Below are 22,061 nucleotides of genomic sequence, written 5' to 3'. Positions count from 1 at the left end.
AAGGAAAAAACAAGCAGAGAATGAATCATAAGAAAATGGCATATCCCCCAATGTGGACCCTATGCACCAAAATACATTCTGACTTGAATCAAATGTTTCTATTGCTTCATGCTATCCTTTCAAATACAATTTAAAATGTTATCTATGGTACCGATCAACTCAAAAACTAAACTACCACAAAATGTTCCATCATAATCACAGAATACTCCACAGCACCCTAGTGCCTTACTTCCATCACCCCTTCTCAAGGCATCATCATCATCATCCCAGAAAGTCAGTGTTTATCTCCTTAAAAGACTAAAAGGTATTTCATTGCATGCATGAGTCCAGGCCTTTCTCCCTTATATGTCTAAGGCCTAACACAGTGATGACAACACAGGAGGCATTCAGTAAATGGTTTCTGAAATAAAAGAGATCAACCAGCAGTAACAGAAGCATCTTTAATGCACAGAAGTTTCTCATTTTTCATATATGCCTAATGATATAACTGTGTTATACCTATAGAATACAAGATAAATAAAGTTACCAGTAATCCTTGGTATCCATGATCTGTGACAATTCTAAGTATAACAGTTCACAAAAATTAATGGCCCTATAAATAAGTAAAATTCACCAACTATAAATATTTGGCTACTGCAGGCAGTTGTTGTTGTTGTTGTTGTTGTTGTTAGCTGCTACCATTTAAACTGATCTTGGACATTTGTACCCGTTATCTCACATAATCTTCATAACAAATCTTGCAAGTAAAGTGTATCCCCAATTTTATAGGCTTAAAAAAAAAAAGAGAGAAACAGAAGAAACTTATTACACAAAGAAAGGATTTACTCTAAGACATTCTCATTGCAAAGCCCAAGATCTCCCATTATTTCACCCTAGCTCTCTACAATGCTCATATGTGGAGTGTCAGAAATCCTTACACCTAGTGGTTTTCGGTTTTATTTAATAAAACAGTTTGTTTCTTAGGGAATTTTTTTCTGATACATGGTATTATTGTTAGCATTAAAATACTGAAGGAACTCCAAGTCCAAACTATGATATCCAAGAGAGTATTAGCTTGAAAATAAATACTGGTATGATGTACACAAACCAAGACAGGCTTAGGTTTTCATGAGTAATAAATTGCTAGGTTGCAAAATGTAACACTACCTTCTATCAAGTCTACAAAAACTCTCCACTATCTGGTATAATAAACACTTTCTAGAGATTTGGTCCTTGCAATGATAAGGTGATTTTCACATAAAAAGATGCTGCAGCCCAGAACATTCGTTCAGTTAACCAAGTGTTATTACCATAATCAGATCTGTCAGAGCTATTATTCTGCCTTCAAAAACACATTCATTCAGTTTATATGCATTGTTTATACTACCTGGCTCACAATTCTGGCTCTATTACTTAGGAGCAGCTTGACCTTGAACAAATTACTTCACCTCTGAGCTTAAATTTCTTCCTTTTTTTGCGAAACAAAGATAATAAGGATGATCCAGTTATCAGGTTGGAAGGATTACTCAAAAGTTCATGGGGCGCCTGGGTGGCTCAGTGGGTTAAAGCCTCTGCCTTCAGCTCAGGTCATGATCCCAGGGTCCTGGGATCGAACCCCGCATCCGGCTGTCTGCTCCACGGAGAGCCTGCTTCCTCCTCTCTCTCTCTCTGCCTGCCTCTCTGCCTACTTGTGATCTCTGTCTGTCAAATAAATAAATAAAGTCTTTAAAAAAAAAAAAAAAGTTCATCAGGTTGTAAAAATTATTAGAAACAGTGACTGACACACAAGAGCTCAATAAGTATTAATTATTGTTATTATTATCCCAATATTGATCTCTTCTCTCTCCCTCCCTCTCACACACATAAGCACACACACATACACATACCTCACTCTCAGTAATTTGTTCCTTTTATATAACAATGGAGGAATATAATATCACATGAATGTTCATTTTCATAGTTGTCTTACTTACTGTCAAAGACTATTTACAGGAAACAGTATAGCAAATGTGTTTAAGAACAGATGTACCTGGGTTCAAATCTCAAAAATCTACTGCTTACGACACAACCCTAAGTAAGTAATATAGAAGATTAATCGCTACTTTATAAACACTATGAAGATTAAGTGAAATAATACATGTAAATCACCTAAAAGTATCTACTGCTTATTAGGAGTTTACAAAACATCAGTCCTCTTCTTTCTTAATAATGGTATAAGAATGTTTTCCTTTCCATATCTTTTTATTAATACTTGGCCCACTACATAGAATTGTTCCACAACTAAAGACCACACTAAGAAAGGCAGAGAAGTTACATATAAAATTAAATTCACAATTTCCAGTTTCTTACCATTTAACTTTCTTAAGTTCAAAATCTATGCACAAGTAGCCATTCATGCCACATGGCAGGTTTAGTGATAAAAATATGAAGATGAACTATTCTCTCCCTAACCCAAGAAAGCACATACTTCTTTATCTCCTATATGCCTTACTGGATCACTGAGTTTAAAAAGTATATATAAACAAGTGATGCTCAACGAGGGGCAATTCTGTCCCCCAGGAAACATCTGACAATATCTGGAGATATTTCTGACTGTCCCAAATGGGAAGAGTGCTACTAGCATTTCCCGAATAAGGAACCTGCAAAGCATCTCACATGCACAGGACAGGCCCCCTACACCAAAGAGCTACCTGGCCCAAAATTCAATTGTGCCAAAGTTGAAAACCATGATCTAAAAAATTCAAAAAATATAGTATAGAAGCTCTCCCCCAAAAAAGTATGGTCTTGTCCCATTGTTCTTAGCCAAATTTTTATTTTTATTGAGACACATAACAAGATAAAAGTAGCATGATTATTTCAGATGAGACTCCTGGTACCATTAAATTCCCATTACAAAATCCCCAATCTAAAGGGGGGAAGTATGGCTTACTCTTCTTTGTATATATGGTACTATATAAAAAACAAGTTTTTAAAAGAGCGCCAACCTTTTTTTCCCAAGATTTTATTTATTTATTTGACAGAGATCACAAGTAGGCAGAGAGGCAGGCAGGAGGAGGGAGGCTCCCCGCTGAGCAGAGATTCCCAGTGTAGGGCAAAGAGAGCCAACCTTTTTTAATTGCACTTTCAATTCATGAAAGCATTATTTGTATCACAAAGTTAAGTTTCTTATATCTCACTTCTATCTTACTTTTGCACAAAATATTAAAAAATTCACTTAATGATAGGAAATACAGTGCATAAGGCCAACTTTTAACATGGCTTTTTTCTTTATCAAACTGACAATGAACAAAAGTTTGCTAATATACTGTATTAATGAAGCTACAGAGAAGGAAAAGCATACTCAAACTGTTGCTGGTACAATCTTTCCAAATGTAAATTAGCAGTTTTGGCCCAACAATTACAGCTACCAAAAACTAAAGTATATACTCACACCTGTGCACAAAGGTATGTAAAAGAATATTCACTGCAGGTGTGCCTGAGTGGCTCAGTGGGTTAAAGCCTCTGCCTTCGGCTCAGGTCATGATCCCAGGGTTATAGGATCAAACTCTGCATCAGGATCTCTGCTGAGGAGGAAGCCTAACACACACACACCCCCCTTGTGATTTCTGTCTGTCAAATAAATAAATACAATCTTTTTTCACCCCTAGGATTTTTATTTATTAAGTGGGAGGAGCAGAGGGAGAGGAAGACAGAAATTTGAGCATACTCTGCGCTAAGAATGTATTAAGTACAAAAGGCACAAGCTACAAAGGGAGGGAGACTGATATGTTTGAGTACATGAATTGTTTAAAACTTATATATAACATAAACACCATAATCAAAGTGGAGAGACGAGTCAAAGTAGAAGATAATTTTAACACATAACCAACAAAGACATAATAAATATAATCTTTAAAAAAAAAAAATTCACTGCAGCACTGATAAGTCGTAACAATTGGAAGCAACATAAATGGCCATCGTTATTATACTTATCGTGTATAATCAAGTATCGTATTATACTCATATAAGGAAAGATCCCAAAGTTAAGGAGATCTGTACGTGCTGGGAGAGAACAATCTCCTAAATTAAGCTATAAATAAATAAATAAATATAGTGAGCCATGAAACAATATGCAGGCTACTCAAAAGAAAAATCATGCATATTTACATACACATCACAGATTATTGCTGGAAATACACACAACAAAACAAAGTGGCAAGAAAGACTATCTCTAGGAAGGAGACTCAGAACCCAGAGCAAGAAGGAGGCTTTCCCTGGTACTCCTTGAATTTTTTTAAACATGGGTTTATGTTTTTATTTACTGACTGTAAAACTTAAGTTGCAAATTCTGAGCCTCAGTATTCTCCAATTTGAAATGATAGCAATAGCCTAGCTTGTTAGTTATTGTGAAAATCAAATGAGAGAATAAAACGCTTTGTAAATCATAAAGCAGCACACAAATTATTTATAAAATCAGTCTCTGACAATTCTCCAAACCAATTATAATAATAGTTATTATTATCATTTTTCTGACCAATTTCTCTAAATACAAAGATGGGAATGTTTAAGATGAAATGCAAGTGGGGGCGCCTGGGTGGCTCTTTGGGTTAAAGCCTCTGCCTTCGGCTCAGGTCGTGATCTCAGGCTCCTGGGATGGAGCCCCACATCGGGCTCTCTGCTAGGCGGGGAGCCTGCTTCCCTTCCTCTCTCTCTGCCTGCCTCTCTGCCTACTTGTGATCTCTGTCAAATAAATAAATAAAAATCTTAAAAAAAAAAAAAAAAAGATGAAATGCAGGTGTAAATGCAATCTTAGAATAGATTTTCACATTATATATAGTCATTCATTTTAACTTAACAATAAATATTCCAAAAAAAGTTCTCATACAGAAATGCTAAATCAGCAGATTGCAAAAGAAATACAAGTCCACCATCGAAAAGAAGGTAAATAAAACTATAACCATGCTATTATAAAACCTTGGTGCTTTTTTTTCTTTCAGTCTTTTTTTCTGTGCATGCTTAACTGGGTTAGATCATTCTTCTAAATAAAATGTCTCCACTTTGATGTAATACAGCATTCAAATTACAATATTCTTCCCCTTATTACAAGCTCCTAATAAACACAATTTTTAATGGAGGCATAATATTTTATCTTGTTGATGAGAGTTTAAACACTTCAACATGAAATTCCAGTGTATGGGTTTACCTAATGAACTCTGCCTGGATTAACTTTCCATTTATTTCTACCAATTCTCCAAGTAACCAGATATTTCTCTTTCTCTTTCATTCTCTCTCTCCCAACCCATCTTCATCCTTCTCGTTTCCAGAGTTCCAATATTATTAAGTGCAAAATTCATGAAACAAAGAGTGTGTAAGTGTGTTTAATTCCTTGAAGAGCAAGTAAAACACCTTAGATTGAGTCCTTAAATCAGACTATTAGTGAGAGAGGAGATTAGAACTATGATTCTTTACCAAAGAAAGATGCTCAATCTTTTTCTACTACATTTTAGTCCATTATCACTGTCTGCAAATAGAGTCAAAACAAAACAATACACTCTTAACATTACTCCTGGGAGACTCTACTAAACAAACCCAACTGTTCCTAATTAATTTTAACTATGACAACTCCTCCCAAATGCTGAACATTCCAAGCCATTTTTGAGAACAGTTGGCTATCACTCAAAGAGGTATGGATTTCCTGAGTATACGTACTGTAACTGCAGGCACAAGAGAAAAATATCATTATTGTGCCCTTCCCATAGTAAGAACTCAAATATTATGTCATGTTAAATAAATACGCTCTTTCTGCTTCTGAGAACATGTAATTTTTATATTGTGTCCTGATATTTACTGTCATAATTACTAAACCAGATCACTAAGAATACACATTCATTAACACATCATGTATTTTTTCTTTAATAAAACTGAAAATAAACACCACAAACTGTAAATTATAAGTTTTTTACTCCAATTGCCAAAGTTTCTGTAATACAGTTATATCACTCTTTCAATTTAAAAAAAAAAGCATTAAAAGGAAAAGTATTCTTACAGCACTTACTGGTTTAGACCACATACTAAGATTTTTTTCAATTAAATCCCATTCTAAGGGCTTTTTTATTATTAAAAAAGAGTCCCTGCTAAATTAAACAAGAAAACCTCAGCATAAAGCTGAACTGCCGTATGATCATTTAAAATATTCATATATCATATTTCAATAAAATAAAACTATTACCATCACCAAAAACACCACTTGTATACCCACAGTTGTTATCGTCAACCTATCATAAAAGACACTGGAGACTCAGAGGCAAAAAACATGGCTTCCATCCTCAAGTTTACTATCTAATTAGGACAATAGGGCATTTACTGAAAAAGACCATCAAAAATACAAGGAACACTGGAAATGCCAAGCATCTAGTACACAGAGAAATAGACAGCTTTTGAAATCCTACATACCTTGGTTCAAATCTTAAATTACTTACTAGCTCATGTAAATTCCCTGGTTCGTAAAATGGAGTATTAAATAAAATGAAGTAAAATTCGTTGCATACTGGAATACCCTTGTATGTACAGTAAACTACATATATACATATACATATAGTATATACATACATACATATAGTAAGAAAGGTTGATAGCAGTAGTATTATTAAGAATACAGGCTTGTGGGGCACCTGGGTGGCTCAGTGGGTTAAGCCTCGGCCTTCCACTTGGGTCATGACCCCAGGATCCTGGGATTGAGCCCTGCATTGGGCTCTCTGCTCGGCAAGGAGACTGCTTCCTCCCCCTTCTCTCTCTGCCTGCCCCTCTGCCTACTTGTGATCTCTGTCTGTCAAATAAATACATAAAATCTTAAAAAAAAAAAAAAAGAATACAGGCTTGAAGAGGAAATGGGGAACTGGAAAAGCTAAATGAAAGTATTAATAGCTTTCTTGTAATCTGTCACTACATGCAAAAATCACAATGTCTTTCTGATTCAAGTTTTACTTCTCATCCATTAGAAGAAAAGAGAATGTCTACTGAAGACAAATGAAATTAGAAAACACTATGGCTAGGGTACCTGGGTGGCTCAGTCGGTTAAGCATCCAACTGTTGATCTCAGCTTGGGTCTCCATCTCAGGGTGGCTGAGTTCAAGCCCCATACTGGGCTCCACGCTTGGCAGGAAGCCTACTTAACATTTTCAAAAGTGAAAGATAGAAAGAAAGAAAGAAGACAAACACTAACGCTACCCAGCACAAAGTACCTCTGGGAAAGTCCCACTAAAGCTACAAATCGTAGCATATGATCTATAAAAAAAGAAGGTCAGCTGGAAAGGGCCTTAGATCACCTAAATTCAAACTCCCCTACTACAATGTAAATTCCATGTTTTGTATGCGAGAACCGTTATTTATTTTGTTATTTAGTATAGCCTCAGTACCTAGCACATAATTCCTGGCACACAGTAAATGCTCAACAAATATTTGTTGAATGAGTATTAAAATTAAGAAAACTGAGGCCTTGGAAATCTAACTCATTCCATAGAGTTAGCTCTTGGAACTAAATTTCATTACTGTAGTATTCTATCCTCTCTAGAAGCTACAATATGATAATTTAAATAATTTATTTTGGTGGCTGGGAGCTGATGGGTTGGTTGGTAGGCAGGGAAAGAGGAAGGAAAGAGTAAATTAAAATATTTTTCACATTTTTCCCCCAAACTGTCAGTTCTGCTTAACTGATAAAGGCAAAAAACTATAAACAAGACAATCCCAGCAGAGTACCTAGCACATAATATGTACTTAATCAATATTTGTTGAATGGAAAAACCTACTCAAAAACCATTATTATCTCGTGACCAAAGGCAGAAACCACTTTCAGCAACTGTTTAATCTTTTAACTGTCACAAAGCCCTTTAAAATTTTCAGTCATTCATAAGACAGTAATCACCTTCTTCCAGATGGGCACTGAGGAAGAGAGATGAATTAAAAGATGTCCCTGCCCTGGAGGATTTCCACTTGAGTATGCCTAAAGTGTGTGTATTTGGGGGTGGATGGTGGGGCGTGACACAAACAGATCAATAATGAATGTGAAACCAGGCTGCATTGTTACCTTAGTTTATTTGCTTCAAGCAGTTAAAAAATTTAAAAAACACAAATTAGAAAAGTTTTAAAATAACGAAGCACATTAGGGTATATTAACACTTAGAAAGGTTCTTTTTCCTGTCCCTTAACATAGATCTTACTGCCTCTTAATGTCTTAAAATCAAAATATTCTAAATTGACTTAATCTGAATTATCAATATAAATGAACCATCAATGTATGTTCTCACATATGTTCTCTCATATGTGAGACACTTAAGGATAATACTCCCGATGCACTATTTACTTTGTGTACATATTAGTATTTAAATACATAACCACAAGAACATATTCAAATTATTTAACTGTCTGTAAAACTGACAGAGCCTAAAGAAAATCTCCAGAGATGAATGACAGTAAAAAGAAACTAAAAGCATTACCTCGGGAGAGAATAAAGTACACAAACAACTAAAAAACAAATCTACAGAAGACTTCAAGAGAACAAAAACTTCAAGAGGGGAAAACTGCCTGAACTGGCCAACACAGCCAGAGAGCAAGAGCTGCCAACAGGATCTTGTATAATGCAAGTCACTAACTAGATTCGTAAAAAGCGAACACCCAAAAGTCAATGTTGCCACTCCTCAAATTTAAATCTCTGGAGGAGGCTTCCAAAGAGATTCACCACTAAAACTAACACACCACATTCCAAGGATTCTTCCCTGTTATCTGCTTGTCAAAATAGGATAAGCAACATCAAGAAAACCTGGGAAAGACAGACTTCACTTAGAAACAGAATTCCTGCAAAACTAAAGTTAGTTATTTTACCTGAGGCACATGTTTCTGTGGCTCCAAGTTCCTGGGGAGAACATTCCTCACTCAGTTTCTGTATTCCAGAACGCTAGGCGAAATATCCCAAAGCCTTTTGCTACAACACAAAAAACTCAATGGCCCAAATGTATAAGCACTGACAAATCTAGGCCAAGGAGACTACAAGGTGGCAGGGAGATACAAGGCAGGAAGGAAGGCTGTGGTGGGCCCTATGGGGAAGTTATGTGGTCACCAGCTTTGGAAAGAACAACCTGAGAAGTTTATGGCCGGGGTGAGTTTTGATCAAAGCAGAAGGAAGGGACTGACAGGTGCAAGTCCTCATCATCCCGAACATCATGAGAAGATTACAACTGGCTTTCTTTACAGAGAGGAAAGGAGGAGGCTCCCAGAATGAACGATGCTGAAGCACAAGGTTTTCTGGGAAGCCCAAGAACTGGACTCTGCAGGTAACAGAAAGGCAAGAGGAAAGACCCTGAGAACAGGATCCCCCATAATGAGTGATCACTACAGTCTTTCCAGCGCCAAGACTGAAGGAACCATCACACCTGTTGAAGTATATTTCCCTGTTATCCCTGTGGGCAGCAATTAAGAGAAACGCCCCCCCCCCAAGAGTGGAAGCAAAGACAGACGGAACTGGGGGGTCCAACCCAGAAGGAAACCTGATGGGGGGAAGAGGCTGAATTCAGGATGAGGCAGCAGGGTAAGCACTTGGGAGAGTATAAGACTTATATGTAAGAGAGGCTAATTATCGGAAACTGCTGGGGAAGGGAGGGCTTTCGCTGGACTCCAGAGGGAAAAGGCCCGTTTTGAGAAGAAAGGCTATCTTAGAGGAGGCCTTGGGCGTCTGGGTCGGGAAGGTGACTTTTAACTACGAAAAGCGCGCTGCATAGCCCAGACAGCCAGCCTCGTGGGGGGCGAGGGCTGACCTGGGGTTGAGGCTGATTCTCGGGAGCTCAACAGGAGCTCACCTGGAGTACTTCTGGCCTGGAAGGAGGAAACTTCCTCGCTGGGTGAAAGCTGCGAGGAGTGAGAGGGGCCAGACGACGGCTGAACAGGGCAGGGGCCACGGTCCGCTCAGCAGTGTGGCCAAGGGGCCGCGGGACACGGCGCGCGAGAGTGGGGGGAGTGGGGCGGGGTCACGGCTGCTGCGACGGAGCTGCGGGCTCGGGATGGCGCCCTCCCTCAGTCACACAGTCTCACACTCACACATACAAACGCTCTAGCTCTCACCGAACGCCATCCCGCCCGCGGCGAGAGAAACTGCCCGGGTCGGTGAACCACAGGACGGTGGGGGAGGGGGCCGGGCTGGGACACCGGCCGACCGAGCCGGACGGGCAGGCGGCGTTACCTGTGTCAGGGAGAGCTGGGCCGCCGCAGCCATGGTGTTTCCATCATGCACGGGAGGGGAAGGAAGGACAGGCTGACTGGGGCTCGGGGCGGGGTGGAGGCGGAGGGAGCGGTCAGAGGCGAGGCCCGGGCAGGCGGGCGGGCGTCTCCCCTAACTTCGACAACTTCCCTCCTCTCGCCCGCCCCGCCCCACCCCGCCTGGCCCCGCCCGCCCGGCGCCAGCGCGGCAGTACCCAAATCCTGGCGCCGGATTTTGCGCTACCGGACAGGGTCCTACCCCCAGGGCCGCCTGAGAAAAACCGGCACGGACATCGCAGTAAGGCGGACGGGCTGCGTAGGGGTAGGAGACTACAGATTGCTGTAAACCTTAAGCAGGTGACCTAACTGCTCTAACCTTCTGCTTCTGAAAAATGGGGGAAACTCTACCCAAAGTCCAGTGAAAACTAAATGAGATGATAGAAATAACAGTACTTTATTAAAATATGCTAGATTCTGTGCTAGACATTTTATTTTTCAATTGTATGAATGGAAGGAACTAAGAGACACAAGTAAGTTGCATAAATAAAGAAACCAAAACCCAAATAAGTATTTTACATAAGGTCATACATCTGATTAAGAGAGCCAGGTTGGAATCCAGGTCTCACTCCAAAACCTGTAATTTAACCATCTGCTATTAGGGCATGATATTGAAAAAGAAGACTTTCAAGTTATTCCTTCCAAGAGTCAAAATCCAAGTGGGAGGGATGATGAATAATAACCTTGCCTGCTTGCTGCTGGCCACACTTACATTGTTTTATAAAAGAGCACTGGGACTTCTGCAGGTGCCCACAGCCTCCTAACTCCTACCATATTCCTCTTGGCAAACTTCTTCTAGTTTCTGAAGACACACTCAAGAATTTTCCGCTTTGCAAAGTATCTCCTGACCTCCCCAAATCAGAGTTACACACACTTCTTTTGACATTTCTTCTCTACCCTATGAAGTCATTATCACTCTAATGACTCTTTACACCTGTCTACCCCACTATACTGAGAGCTCTCAACAACAACCAGTTTCTGATGTATTTCTATATCCTCACACCCTAGCATGCAACAGGTACTCAATAAAAAGCCTCATTACTGCTTGTGTTAAATATAACACATCCTCCACTATCTCATACTGCCATCTTCAGTTGGAATAAACAACAAGTTACTAGAAATCCTGATCTTTAAAAACTTGGCTTATATGCCAACTACTTTAAGAAATGTTCTAGGAACTCCAGCCCCACCTTTTAGTTGTTCTAATATGATTCTTATTATACTTGTCTTGTTTTTAAGAGTTAATTAAAGGCTTTTCTCTACCCCACCACACTGTAAAATCCTTGAGGACGGGGACTGACTCATTACTATATCCTACTCGCCATTTAGCCTACCACAGAGTAGGCCTCAATAAATGTTTTTGCCCAGAATTGGTCTTCTTTCTCGGTCACGGTGGCTTCCCACACCAACAAACCACAGCTCTATCAGGCCCATGACCTTGTCGCCATTATGGCAGCCCTCGTTTAATATACCAAGAGGGCCAGCTGATGGAGTAAACCTCACCTAACTTTTTAGACCTTTGCCAAAATGGGCAAACCATCCCAGAAGGGCCCCCAGAAACTCCTGACTCTGCTCAGACCCCTTTTAACAACGTCTAGCCACAAAGAGCAGCCATGCAGGTCTGGTGAACAACCACTTATTCAACAGTCTCCTTGGGTCTCTTTTTGCTGTTATTCTTATTAACTCAAGGGAGGAGGGATAAATTACTCTACCATGGTACATTCATCAACTATAACCACAACTGATATTTCTATTTGACTTTTCTATTTTACACTATCACATTTCAGCTTCACAACTCTGAAAAGCATAAACCCACTTTATAGATGCAGTAAATGAAGATTATGAGGAAAAAAAATATTATATGGGTTACTTGATTTGCCCAGTTTATACAGCTAATAACTGAAGCAGTATAGCAGTGTGGAATAAATAGGGCTAGGACACCAGAAACATCCAGGTTACAATTCTGGCTCTACCATTTACCAGCTGTACAACCTTAGGCTTGTTGTGAGGATGAATGATATAACATGTATGAAAATACCTAAAGATGGAGGTAGTTATAGATGTAGATGCAGGTTAAGAAATCTGAAAGCCATCCCATAAATTACTATGGAAACTATAAATTCACTTGCTATTAAAAAGCCATCCCATAAATTACTATCGGAACTATAAATTCACTTGCTATTCAAAGAGATTTCTCCAAACAATATGAAGTAAAGAAGATATTGCTCTTGTGTGAATAGAGTGGAAGTTTTCCAGAAAGGCTAGGTATGCAGCTAATAATGAGAATATTGGAATCATTTGGTGTGTGGCCTCAGACAAACCATTTAACCCGTTTGAGACTCAGCTTCTCATATATAAAATGAGCAGATCAGAGGAAAATGGGCGGCATAGTCAGATAAGAGTCCCACTCTTGGTTTTAGCCCAGGTCATGATCTCAGGGTCATGAGACCGAGCCCTGCATTGGGCTCCATACTCAGCACAGAGTCTGCTTAAGACTTTTTCTCCCTATACACCTCCCGCTCCTGCTCACGCTCTCTCTCTCAAATAAATAAATAGATCTTTAAAAAAATGAGCAGATCAGTATGAAAATATGAAGGAAACATAAGTAATTATTATTGTTATAATCATTATGTGATTTATTGTAAATAAAAAACAATACATTGTATTTTTTTCAGAATTGCTACTCACAATCTATAAATGTTTTCACATACCGAATCTAGCACAACTCCTAGAGTCAAATAGGTACCTGATAAAGGTTTGTTGAAGTGAATTAAATGCATAATGTTGGGGCACCTGGGTGGCTCAGTGAGTTAAGCCTCTGCCTTCAGCTCAGGTCATGATCTCAGGGTCCTGGGATAGAGCCCGGAATCAGGCTCTCTGCTCAGCGGGGAGCCTGCTTCCCCCTTTCTCTCTGCCTGCCTCTCTGCCTATTTGTGATCTCTCTCTGTCAAATAAATAAAATAAATAAAACCTTTTGAAAAATGCATAATGTTATAGATAGTTATTATTTGCATCCTTATTTTATCCCCATTTCACAGATAAGAAATCCAAGGAACAAATATTTTGTATGTAATTTGTTTGAGGAAAGCCACTTAAAGTAGTTTTGGGCCTTGGTTCAAATAACAATAATGATAATCAGAGCCCACAGCAAGAGAAGACAAGCTAAAAATTATTACCTGGGTGTTGTCCCAGACCCCTTTCCAGACCACCAATAATTTGTACTGGCTTCCTTTCCACTCATTGGTTCTGGTTTAAATTTAAAATGACATGAAATGGTTGATGGGAGTGATGGTCCAAACTCCTAAAAAGGGCTAGAACTTCTGGGACTGGATTTCTTTTTAAATGACAGTTTGCAAATGCCTGTCCCAGATCTCATCAAAGCACTGGGTCATATCCCAAATCTATTTTAGGAGAGTAAAATGTAGCTAATGGAAGATATGTTGTGATCTAATTCATTATAATAAGAACGAGCTTCATGGAGCTGACAAAAAGGACTTGCCTGTTTTTTTTAGGACAACTTAATGGCTCTAGGTCTCTAAGCTTCAGATACCTCATGTGTACATTGGAGATAATAATGCCTACTTTATGGGAATGATATAAGGACTACAAATCATGTATAAGTGCCCAATCAGAGTCTTGACTGGAATAGATGCCTAATTAGTGGTAGCTATAAGAATACCATTCTTTAAGATCACCATTTAATTCTACCCCTCAGACAACTGTCCAATTACTAAGAGAGTTTTGCAAATACATTGGCCATAAGAAATGAGTGCCTTGAACATCTGACTCATGTATCGCTGTTATAGGAAAGGTACATGTTCCCTTGGTAACTAAGTTGTGTCTGATGACTTAAATCTGGGTACTGACAACCAACAAATGCTGCTTTCATGTACATTATTGCATGTAATCCTCACAACAGCCCTGTGGGAATTATTATTAATTTTATTTCACAGAGGAGGAATTTGTCCAAATTCACAGTGAGAAAGCTAGAAATTATACATAAGTCTTCTGACTCATGCCCTTTTACTAGCAACATGTGTCCTGTAGACATTGATCACCTCCAAGAAGACTTGATAAAATGGTGCTTTTGAACATGGAAAACTGAAGATGAGGCTCCAGATTTATAATAGCCCTAAACCCAAGATGATCCTGAAGAGGAGAACTTAGATCCCGAACAACTTTGTCATCAGCCTATCTTTCCATCTCTCTTTCTATCCTACTCTCACTCCACTTTTTCTCTGCAACCAACCCTTCTGGGACACCACAGCTACTTTTATTTCTTTATATTCCAACTTTAGAGGTGACTGTTATATCAGCTTTTCAAGAACACTGCGTATCTGTGATGTCAGCATTCAGAAATACAGGATGCTTGATTCAAACTATGGGGGAAAAAAACTGAGGCGCTCTCTGAATACACAAAGAACCAGTTTATTTGCATGAGACTTTGAGAAAGGCCTTCTAAGCTACAGAAAAAAAAAAATTAAACTACAATTGTAATGATAATCTGGAGCTCATGCTTCCAAGCTGTTCATTGCGTAAAGATAGCCCATTATTGTTCATGTTTGCCCAGGGCAGAAAGAATATGTGAAGCTGCACAATAATAACAATTGTGCTATACAAATAACTGTCCCTGTGCCAGGAACTGAAAAGAACAAGCAGTAAGAGATTTTTAAATGCCACATACAGCCAGGGTGTGATAGGACATTTCAAAAAACTGTCTTCATCGCTAATATTTCAGGGCGATGGGATGTCCTGGGAAGAGTCTGAATTTAGAACTGGGAAGCCCCAGTCTGGTCCAGTCTCGGCTCTGCTACTTCTTAAGTTTGTGACCTCGGACAAGTCAGTGAACTATACCAAGCCATTGTTTACTGTAATCAAAGGTAATGGTAGCACCTACTTGATTGTGCTAATAGGATGCTTAAGTGAAGTTTCATGTGAAAGCAGTTAGCGTGACACCTAGCACGGACACTAAATACACATTAGCTCCTTTTTCTTCTTACTAGAGAATATTTACGTTTAAGAAACCAGAAACAAAAATAGAAATAATTTTTAAAGATAATCAGTAGTTTTCCAAAAACTACCTTAATGGTTTTTAAACAAAATTCATTCATCCATTAGTGATATTTATAAAGTACTAGAGAGTAAGGAAGAGTATTACATTTATGTCCCTAAAGTTCCATTGGCTTCCAGTGAGCAAGCAAACACAGTTCTATACTTGTCCTATTTCCTTCCTTTTTTTTCTTTTTTCTGTCTTTTCTCTTCTCTTATTTTCTTTTTTTCTCTTCTCTTATGAAGGTTCCAGAAAACTATAAGACACCAAAAGAACACCATGGGAAAGAAAATATTTGCACTCAAGACCTCAGGTCCTTTCATCTGCAGATTTCAAAGCATTGTCTCCATCACTAATTACTAGCCCTGCTTAACATGTGGGAATGCTGAGACACCATCAAATTAAGAAGCTTGCCCTAAATCACAAGACAAGTCAGCGGATGGGCTACAGACAGAACAAAGCTGTCCTGTTTGCCAGCCTTGGGCTTTAAAATAGGACACATGAGAATCAACAGAGACTTCAAGTAATGCAGAGAAAAGTTTGGGGAATTCTGATTTTGTACCTTTGAATCATTGCAGTGACAAAAACAGGGGCTTCAGAGTCAACTTTGACTTCAAATCTCAACTAAGTTCCTTATCAACTGTATAACTTCAGTCAAATCATAAGTTAAGACTTAGTTTTCTTCTCTAAAATGGAATATTAACCCTTCCTTCTAAGGGTTTAGTGAAAGCTAAATGATGCAACTTTTGTGAAAATACCTAGTGCTAGTGTCATGCACTTAGCAGGTTCATGTAGCTAGAGAAAACTAAGACACTCCACATACACATATAATGACAAACAATGCTTTCAAAGATTTTCTAAGCCATAATAACAGTTATGTCTCAGTTTAAAATGATGACTGTGTATCGAACATCTTACAACACTAATAGAGTCTGCCTTGTTCAGTCCATTGCTTTTCTTCACTTATTCTGTGCTTTCTTTCATAGCCCAAGTCCAACCTATAAGTAAGTTTTGTTGGCTCAACCTCCTATATATATCTGAAATTCCAATTCTTTTTTCAAAATATATTCTCAATCTGACCATTTCTCACTGTCTTCACTGCCACTACCACTTCTCTCCTGGACCATTGCTGAAATTCCTTCACTAATCTCCCCAGTTTCATGTTTGCACCTATAACGATCAATTCTCTATCATAAAGAGTGATCTTTTAAAACTAAAAACAAAACAAAACAAAAAGATGTTGTGATTTTCCAGATTTTGTGATTTCCCTATTTAAAACTCTCTGGGACTTCTCAAACTCCTGACCAACACCTCCAAAGGGGCCAGGTCTTTCAAGGAAAATATGAGTCAACAAAGCACAGAAGAGCAAGTATGTTCTGAGCATGCTGAAATGTTTTGTGGAATGGAGCACAGAGGGATGGGAGAGGAAGGAATTAGCAGAGAAAGATGGAGGAGATATTAGGACATACTCAGAAGGAATCATGGCTGGGCCAGAAGAGGCTTAGGGAAATGTGTCTGTCTGGAGATTCTCAGATGAGCAAAATCTCTACTGGACACAAAAGGGACCATTACTGTTTTGTACTGACGACATTTTTAAATCTAATCACCTTAATTTTTTAAAAGGACAATCTGGAATCTATTTTACCCCTTTTTAAAAAAATATTTTATTTATTTATTTGACGGAGAGAAAGATCACAAGTAGGCAGAGAGGCAGAGAGGCAGGCGGGGGTGGGGTGGGGAGCAGGCTCCCTACTGAGCAGAGAGTCGGATGCAGGGCTTGATCCCAGGACCCTGAGACCCTGAGACCATGACCTGAGCTGAAGGCAGAGGCTTAACCCTCCAGGCACCCCTATTTTACACCTTTAAAAGAAAGTCAGAAACCCTGACATCAAGACAATGATTAAGAGGATGGGGTATAGAATCCGACAAATTTGAGAGTGGATTGAAGTCCTCCATTTATAAGCTATAACACCATGTGCAAATTATTAAAAGTCTTTGAGCCTCAGTTTTATGCGAACTACATCAGAGTGCTAAACAAAATTAAATGCTTATAAAGCACATTACACACTGTCTGGCACATGGAAATAAGTACTCAACAAATGGGGACTATCACATTATGGTTAAGACAATGATAATTAAGGATTTAGTTATCTCTCTAACTGCCCCATTTTCTTTAGCTTTCCTAAGAAATACTGTCAGTATCTCACCTGCCACAGAAATCTCTAATAAATCTGTCAAAGTTTGAAAGTCTGAAGAGACTGTACCAATTCATAGCAACATTTGGCACTGAAAGATTTTTTTAAAAGGTACTTGTTTTACTGGAGGCACTATCCGTTCTATCTTACAGTCCAGAAAATCAAAGTATTTAAAAAGGGTAGTAGCATCATGTTTGCATTTAACTGATAGGAATGTAATTATATACCCTCAGTGCTCAGTGTTTTAAGAAAGGGTTTTTGTTGCTTTCAATATTATCTCTACATGCAAGCCAAGGATTTCGCTGATACTCAACCAAAGAGGCAAGGATTTGATTTAAGCCTGAAGAAAATAATTGGCTGTGTTGAGCTTATGCAGATATAATGTGTCTGTATATTATATTGAATAAGTTCTAGAATTTTTCAGGGATAACTCTGACGATATACAATTTTGGCTTACTAAGTGTCAAGCTTAACCTCAAGTAAGACACACCTACTCTTTTTGTAAAATTATACATTTTAAGTAGGTAAGATGGAGGAAGTAAATGGTTAAAAGTATGGATTTATTGTCAAAAAGGCTTGGGATCAAATTCTGCCCCTGGGAACCTGGACAAGTTACATAAACTATTCTTCCACTCATGGATGAAATGGGAATGATACTCCCTCCTTCATTACATGTTTTGGATAGTTTTGTTACATCAAAATGCAGTGGGGCCTAGAAAATCATCAACTTTGAAGAATTGGATTCAAGAAAACCAATGGGTTTTGAAAGGCCATAAATCTGAAATTCCATATAAAACAAATTATCCCTATAATTAAATGTCAACCCAAAGGGCACTGTGAAAAATTTTTTTTTTTTTTTTTTTTTTACTGCTTAACAGGGAAGGTTCTGATTGGAACTTCAAGGGACAATTATCTCAAGCCCATAAGGGAACACTGAACAACTTCCTGCAAACTCCTAGCCTTGTGGGCTCATTTTCAGACCACTGATTAGAACTACCAATGAGGGGACGCCTGGGTGGCTCAGTTGGTTAAGCAGCTGCCTTCGGCTCAGGTCATGATCCCAGTGTCCTGGGATCGAGTCCCACATCGGGCTCCTTGCTCCGCAGGGAGCCTGCTTCTCCCTCTGACTCTGCCTTCCACTCTGTCTGCCTGTGCTCGCTCTCGCTCGCTCTCTCTCTGACAAATAAAAAATAAAATCTTTAAAAAAAATAAAAAAAAAATAAAAAAAATAAAAAAAAAAGAACTACCAATGAGGTTTACTGAAATATGGAACTTACAAAAAGCAAATAAATGGCTTCTTCCCATTTATTAATTTATTCAACACATCAAGTTTTTATTACAAACTATGTCCCAAGCACTCTGCAAGGCAGAGGAGTTAAGACATAGTCTCCACCCTCAAAGAACACAGCCTAGCGAGGAGGACAGACAAGCAAAATGGCAATTATCAATGCAATATAATAAAGTTAAAAGAATAAGATCCCAGTGAGGTGGAAATACACACTGTGCCTTGGGACAAGGGAGAGGAGGCTTCCTAATAGAAGCCATATATAAACTGATATCTAGAGCATGAGTGGAAATTGCCCTGGTGAAGCAAGGGTTGGATGGAGAAGGGAGTGTATCAGGCAGAGGGAATAATGTACACAGAGGCCCAGAAGCAAGAAAGAGCAAAGAGTTGGGAAAGGTATTGTGATTCAGTTGGACTGGATTTTATTAAGGATGCAAAGCCAAGGGGTGCCTGGGTGGCTCAGTGGGTTAAAGCCTCTGCTTTCTGCTCAGGTCATGATCACGGCCGGGGTCCTGGGATTGAGCCCCACATCGGGCTCTGCTTCAGCAGGGAGCCTGCTTCCTCCTCTCTCTCTCTGCCTGCATCTCTCCTACTTGTGATCTCTGTCTGTCAAATAAATAAATAAAATCTTAAAAAAAAAAAAAAAGGATGCAAAGCCAAGGTGGGATGCAAACTGGCATCGCAGGCAAATGAGAAGTGAAATCTTTATTCTAAGGGTAATGTGGAGTCATTGAATGATACTAAGGCTGGGAAATAAAAATCCAAAATTGTGTTTTAGAAAGGTCACTTTTGGGTGACATAGTTGGTTAAGCATCTACTTTCAGCTTGGGCCATGATCCCAGGGTCCCCACTCAGCAGGTAGTTTGTTTCTTCCTCTCCTGCTTCCCCTGCTTGTATTCTCTCTCTCTCTCTCTCTCTTTCTGACAAATAAGCAAATAAATAAACCTTAAAAGAAATAAGGTCACTCTCTTCAACATTGTCCTGGAGGTTCTAGTCATAGCAATTATGCAAGAAAAAGAAATACAAGGCAACCAAATAGGACAGGAAGAAATAAACTACCTTTATTTACAAGTGAGATGATCTGAAAGGAACAGAGACAATATACAGTAACAGTCACCTTATAGACAATATGATGGCACTAAATTCATTTCTCTCAATAGTTACCCTGAATGTGAATGGGCTAAATGCCCCAATCAAAAGACACAGGGTATCAGAGTGGATAAAAAAACAAAGCCCATCTATATGTTGCCTACAAGAAACTCATTTTAAACCCGAAGACACCTCCAGATTTAAAGTGAGGGGGTGGAAAAGAATTTACCATGCTAATGGACATCAGAAGAAAGCAGGGGTGGCAATCCTTATATCAGATCAATTAGATTTTAAGCCAAAGACTATAATAAGAGATGAGGAAGAACACTATATCATACTCAAAGGATCTTTCCAACAAGAAGATCTAACAATTTTAAATATCTATGCCCCCAACGTGGGAGCAGCCAACTATATAAACCAATTAATAACAAAATCAAAGAAACACATCAACAATAAGACAATAATAGTAGGGGACTTTAACACTCCCCTCACTAAAATGGACAGATCATCCAAGCAAAAGATCAACAAGGAAATAAAGGCCTTAAATGACACACTGGACCAGATGGACATCACAGATATATTCAGAAAATTTCATCCCAAAGCAACAGAATACACATTCTTCTCTAGTGCACATGGAACATTCTCCAGAATAGATCACATCCTCGGTCCTAAATCAGGTCTCAGCCGGTATCAAAAGATTGGGATCATTCCCTGCATATTTTCAGACCACAATGCTCTGAAGCTAGAACTCAATCACAAGAGGAAATTTGGAAAGAACACAAATACATGGAGACTAAACAGCATCCTTCTAAAGAATGAATGGGTCAACCAGGAAATCAAAAAAGAATTGAAAAAATTCATGGAAACAAATGATAATGAAAACACAACGGTTCAAAATCTATGGGACACAACAAAGGCAGTCCTGAGAGGAAAATATATAGTGGTACAAGCCTTTCTCAAGATACAAGTGAGATGATCTTGTAGGTTTGGAAAATCCTAAAGAAACAACAAAAATTATTAGAATAAACAAGTTCAGTAAGACCTAAAGACTTAAGATCAGTATCAGTTGTATTTTTATATACTGGTAATGAATAATCTAAAAATTAATTAAGATGGCAATTTTATTTACAATAGCATCAAAAAAAAAGAGTACTTAAGAAAAAATTTAAAAGAAGACTTTCATGCTCCTTGTTCAGCAGGGAGCCTACTTTTCCCTCTGCCTGCTGCTCCCCCTGCTTGTGCTCTCAATCTCTCTCTAACAAATAAATAATAAAATCTTTAAAAAAAATAAAAATAAAAAATAAATAAAAGACTATGTTTAAGACTTGTAACTGAAAACTCTGAAACATCATTGAAAAAAATTTAAGATTTAAATAGGGATGCCTAGGTGGCTCAGTCAGTTAAGCAAAAGAAAACCAAAGGCAGATGCCTTTGGCTCAGATCATGATCCCAGATGATCCCAGAGTCTTAGGATTGAGCCCCATTTGGGAAATCCCTGCTCAGCAGGGAGGCTGCTTCTACCTCTCCCTCTGCCCCTCCTCCTGCTTATGCTCTTTTTCTCTCACTCTCTCTCTCTGCTCTCTCATGCTCAAATAAATAAATTGGGGGAAAAAAAAAAAAAGACCTAAGGAAATGGAAAGGCTTTTCATGTTCCTGGACTAGAAGACCCAAGGTTGTTGAGATGGCAATACTTCCCCAATTGATCTACAGATTCAGTGCAACTCCTATTAGAATCTCAGCTAACTTCTTTGTCAAAATTCACAAGTTCATTCTAAAATTCATTTGGAATTGCAAAAGACTCAGAATAGCCAATCTTGAAAATAAAGAACAAAGTTGAAAGATTCATACTTCCTGATTCAAACTTACCACCAAGGTAGAGTAACCAAGACAGTGTGGTACTGGCATAAGGAAAAACATTTAATCAATGGAATGGAATTGAGGCCTGAAAAAATAAGCCCAAACATGTATGGCCAGTTGGTTTTCTTTTCTTTTTTTTTTTAAGTAGTCTCTACACGCAACATGGTGCTCAAACTCTGACCCTGAAATCAAGAGTCTCGTGCTCTACCAACAGAGCCAGTCAGGTTCCTCTTGATTTTCAACAAGAGTGGCAAGGCAATTCAATGGGGAAAAGAATAGTCTTTTCAACAAGTTGTACTGGATATCCACATGCAAAAGAATGAAG

At 38.7% G+C, this 22,061-nt stretch overlaps 1 protein-coding gene across 3 annotated transcripts in view; it reads right to left on the bottom strand.

The window, feature by feature from the left end:
- The window catches only part of EPS15 (epidermal growth factor receptor pathway substrate 15), a 144,303-nt gene extending 133,931 nt beyond the window's left edge, over nt 1-10,372 (bottom strand). The window contains exon 1 of one of the 3 annotated variants that reach the window (XM_032360898.1): nt 10,187-10,372. In XM_032360898.1, the coding sequence (XP_032216789.1) occupies nt 10,187-10,219 (33 nt within the window). In that variant the 5' untranslated portion in view covers nt 10,220-10,372. The remainder of the gene's footprint in view (nt 1-10,186) is intronic. The other 2 variants (XM_032360897.1, XM_032360896.1) reach the window with 2 other exon arrangements.
- Between the last annotated feature and the right edge of the window lie 11,689 nt (nt 10,373-22,061).

This window comes from Mustela erminea, chromosome 10 (genome assembly GCF_009829155.1).
Source record: "Mustela erminea isolate mMusErm1 chromosome 10, mMusErm1.Pri, whole genome shotgun sequence".
Lineage (NCBI taxonomy): Eukaryota > Metazoa > Chordata > Mammalia > Carnivora > Mustelidae > Mustela > Mustela erminea.
Note: the sequence above shows the minus strand (reverse complement) of the source record. Positions and strands in the feature narration are given on the sequence as shown.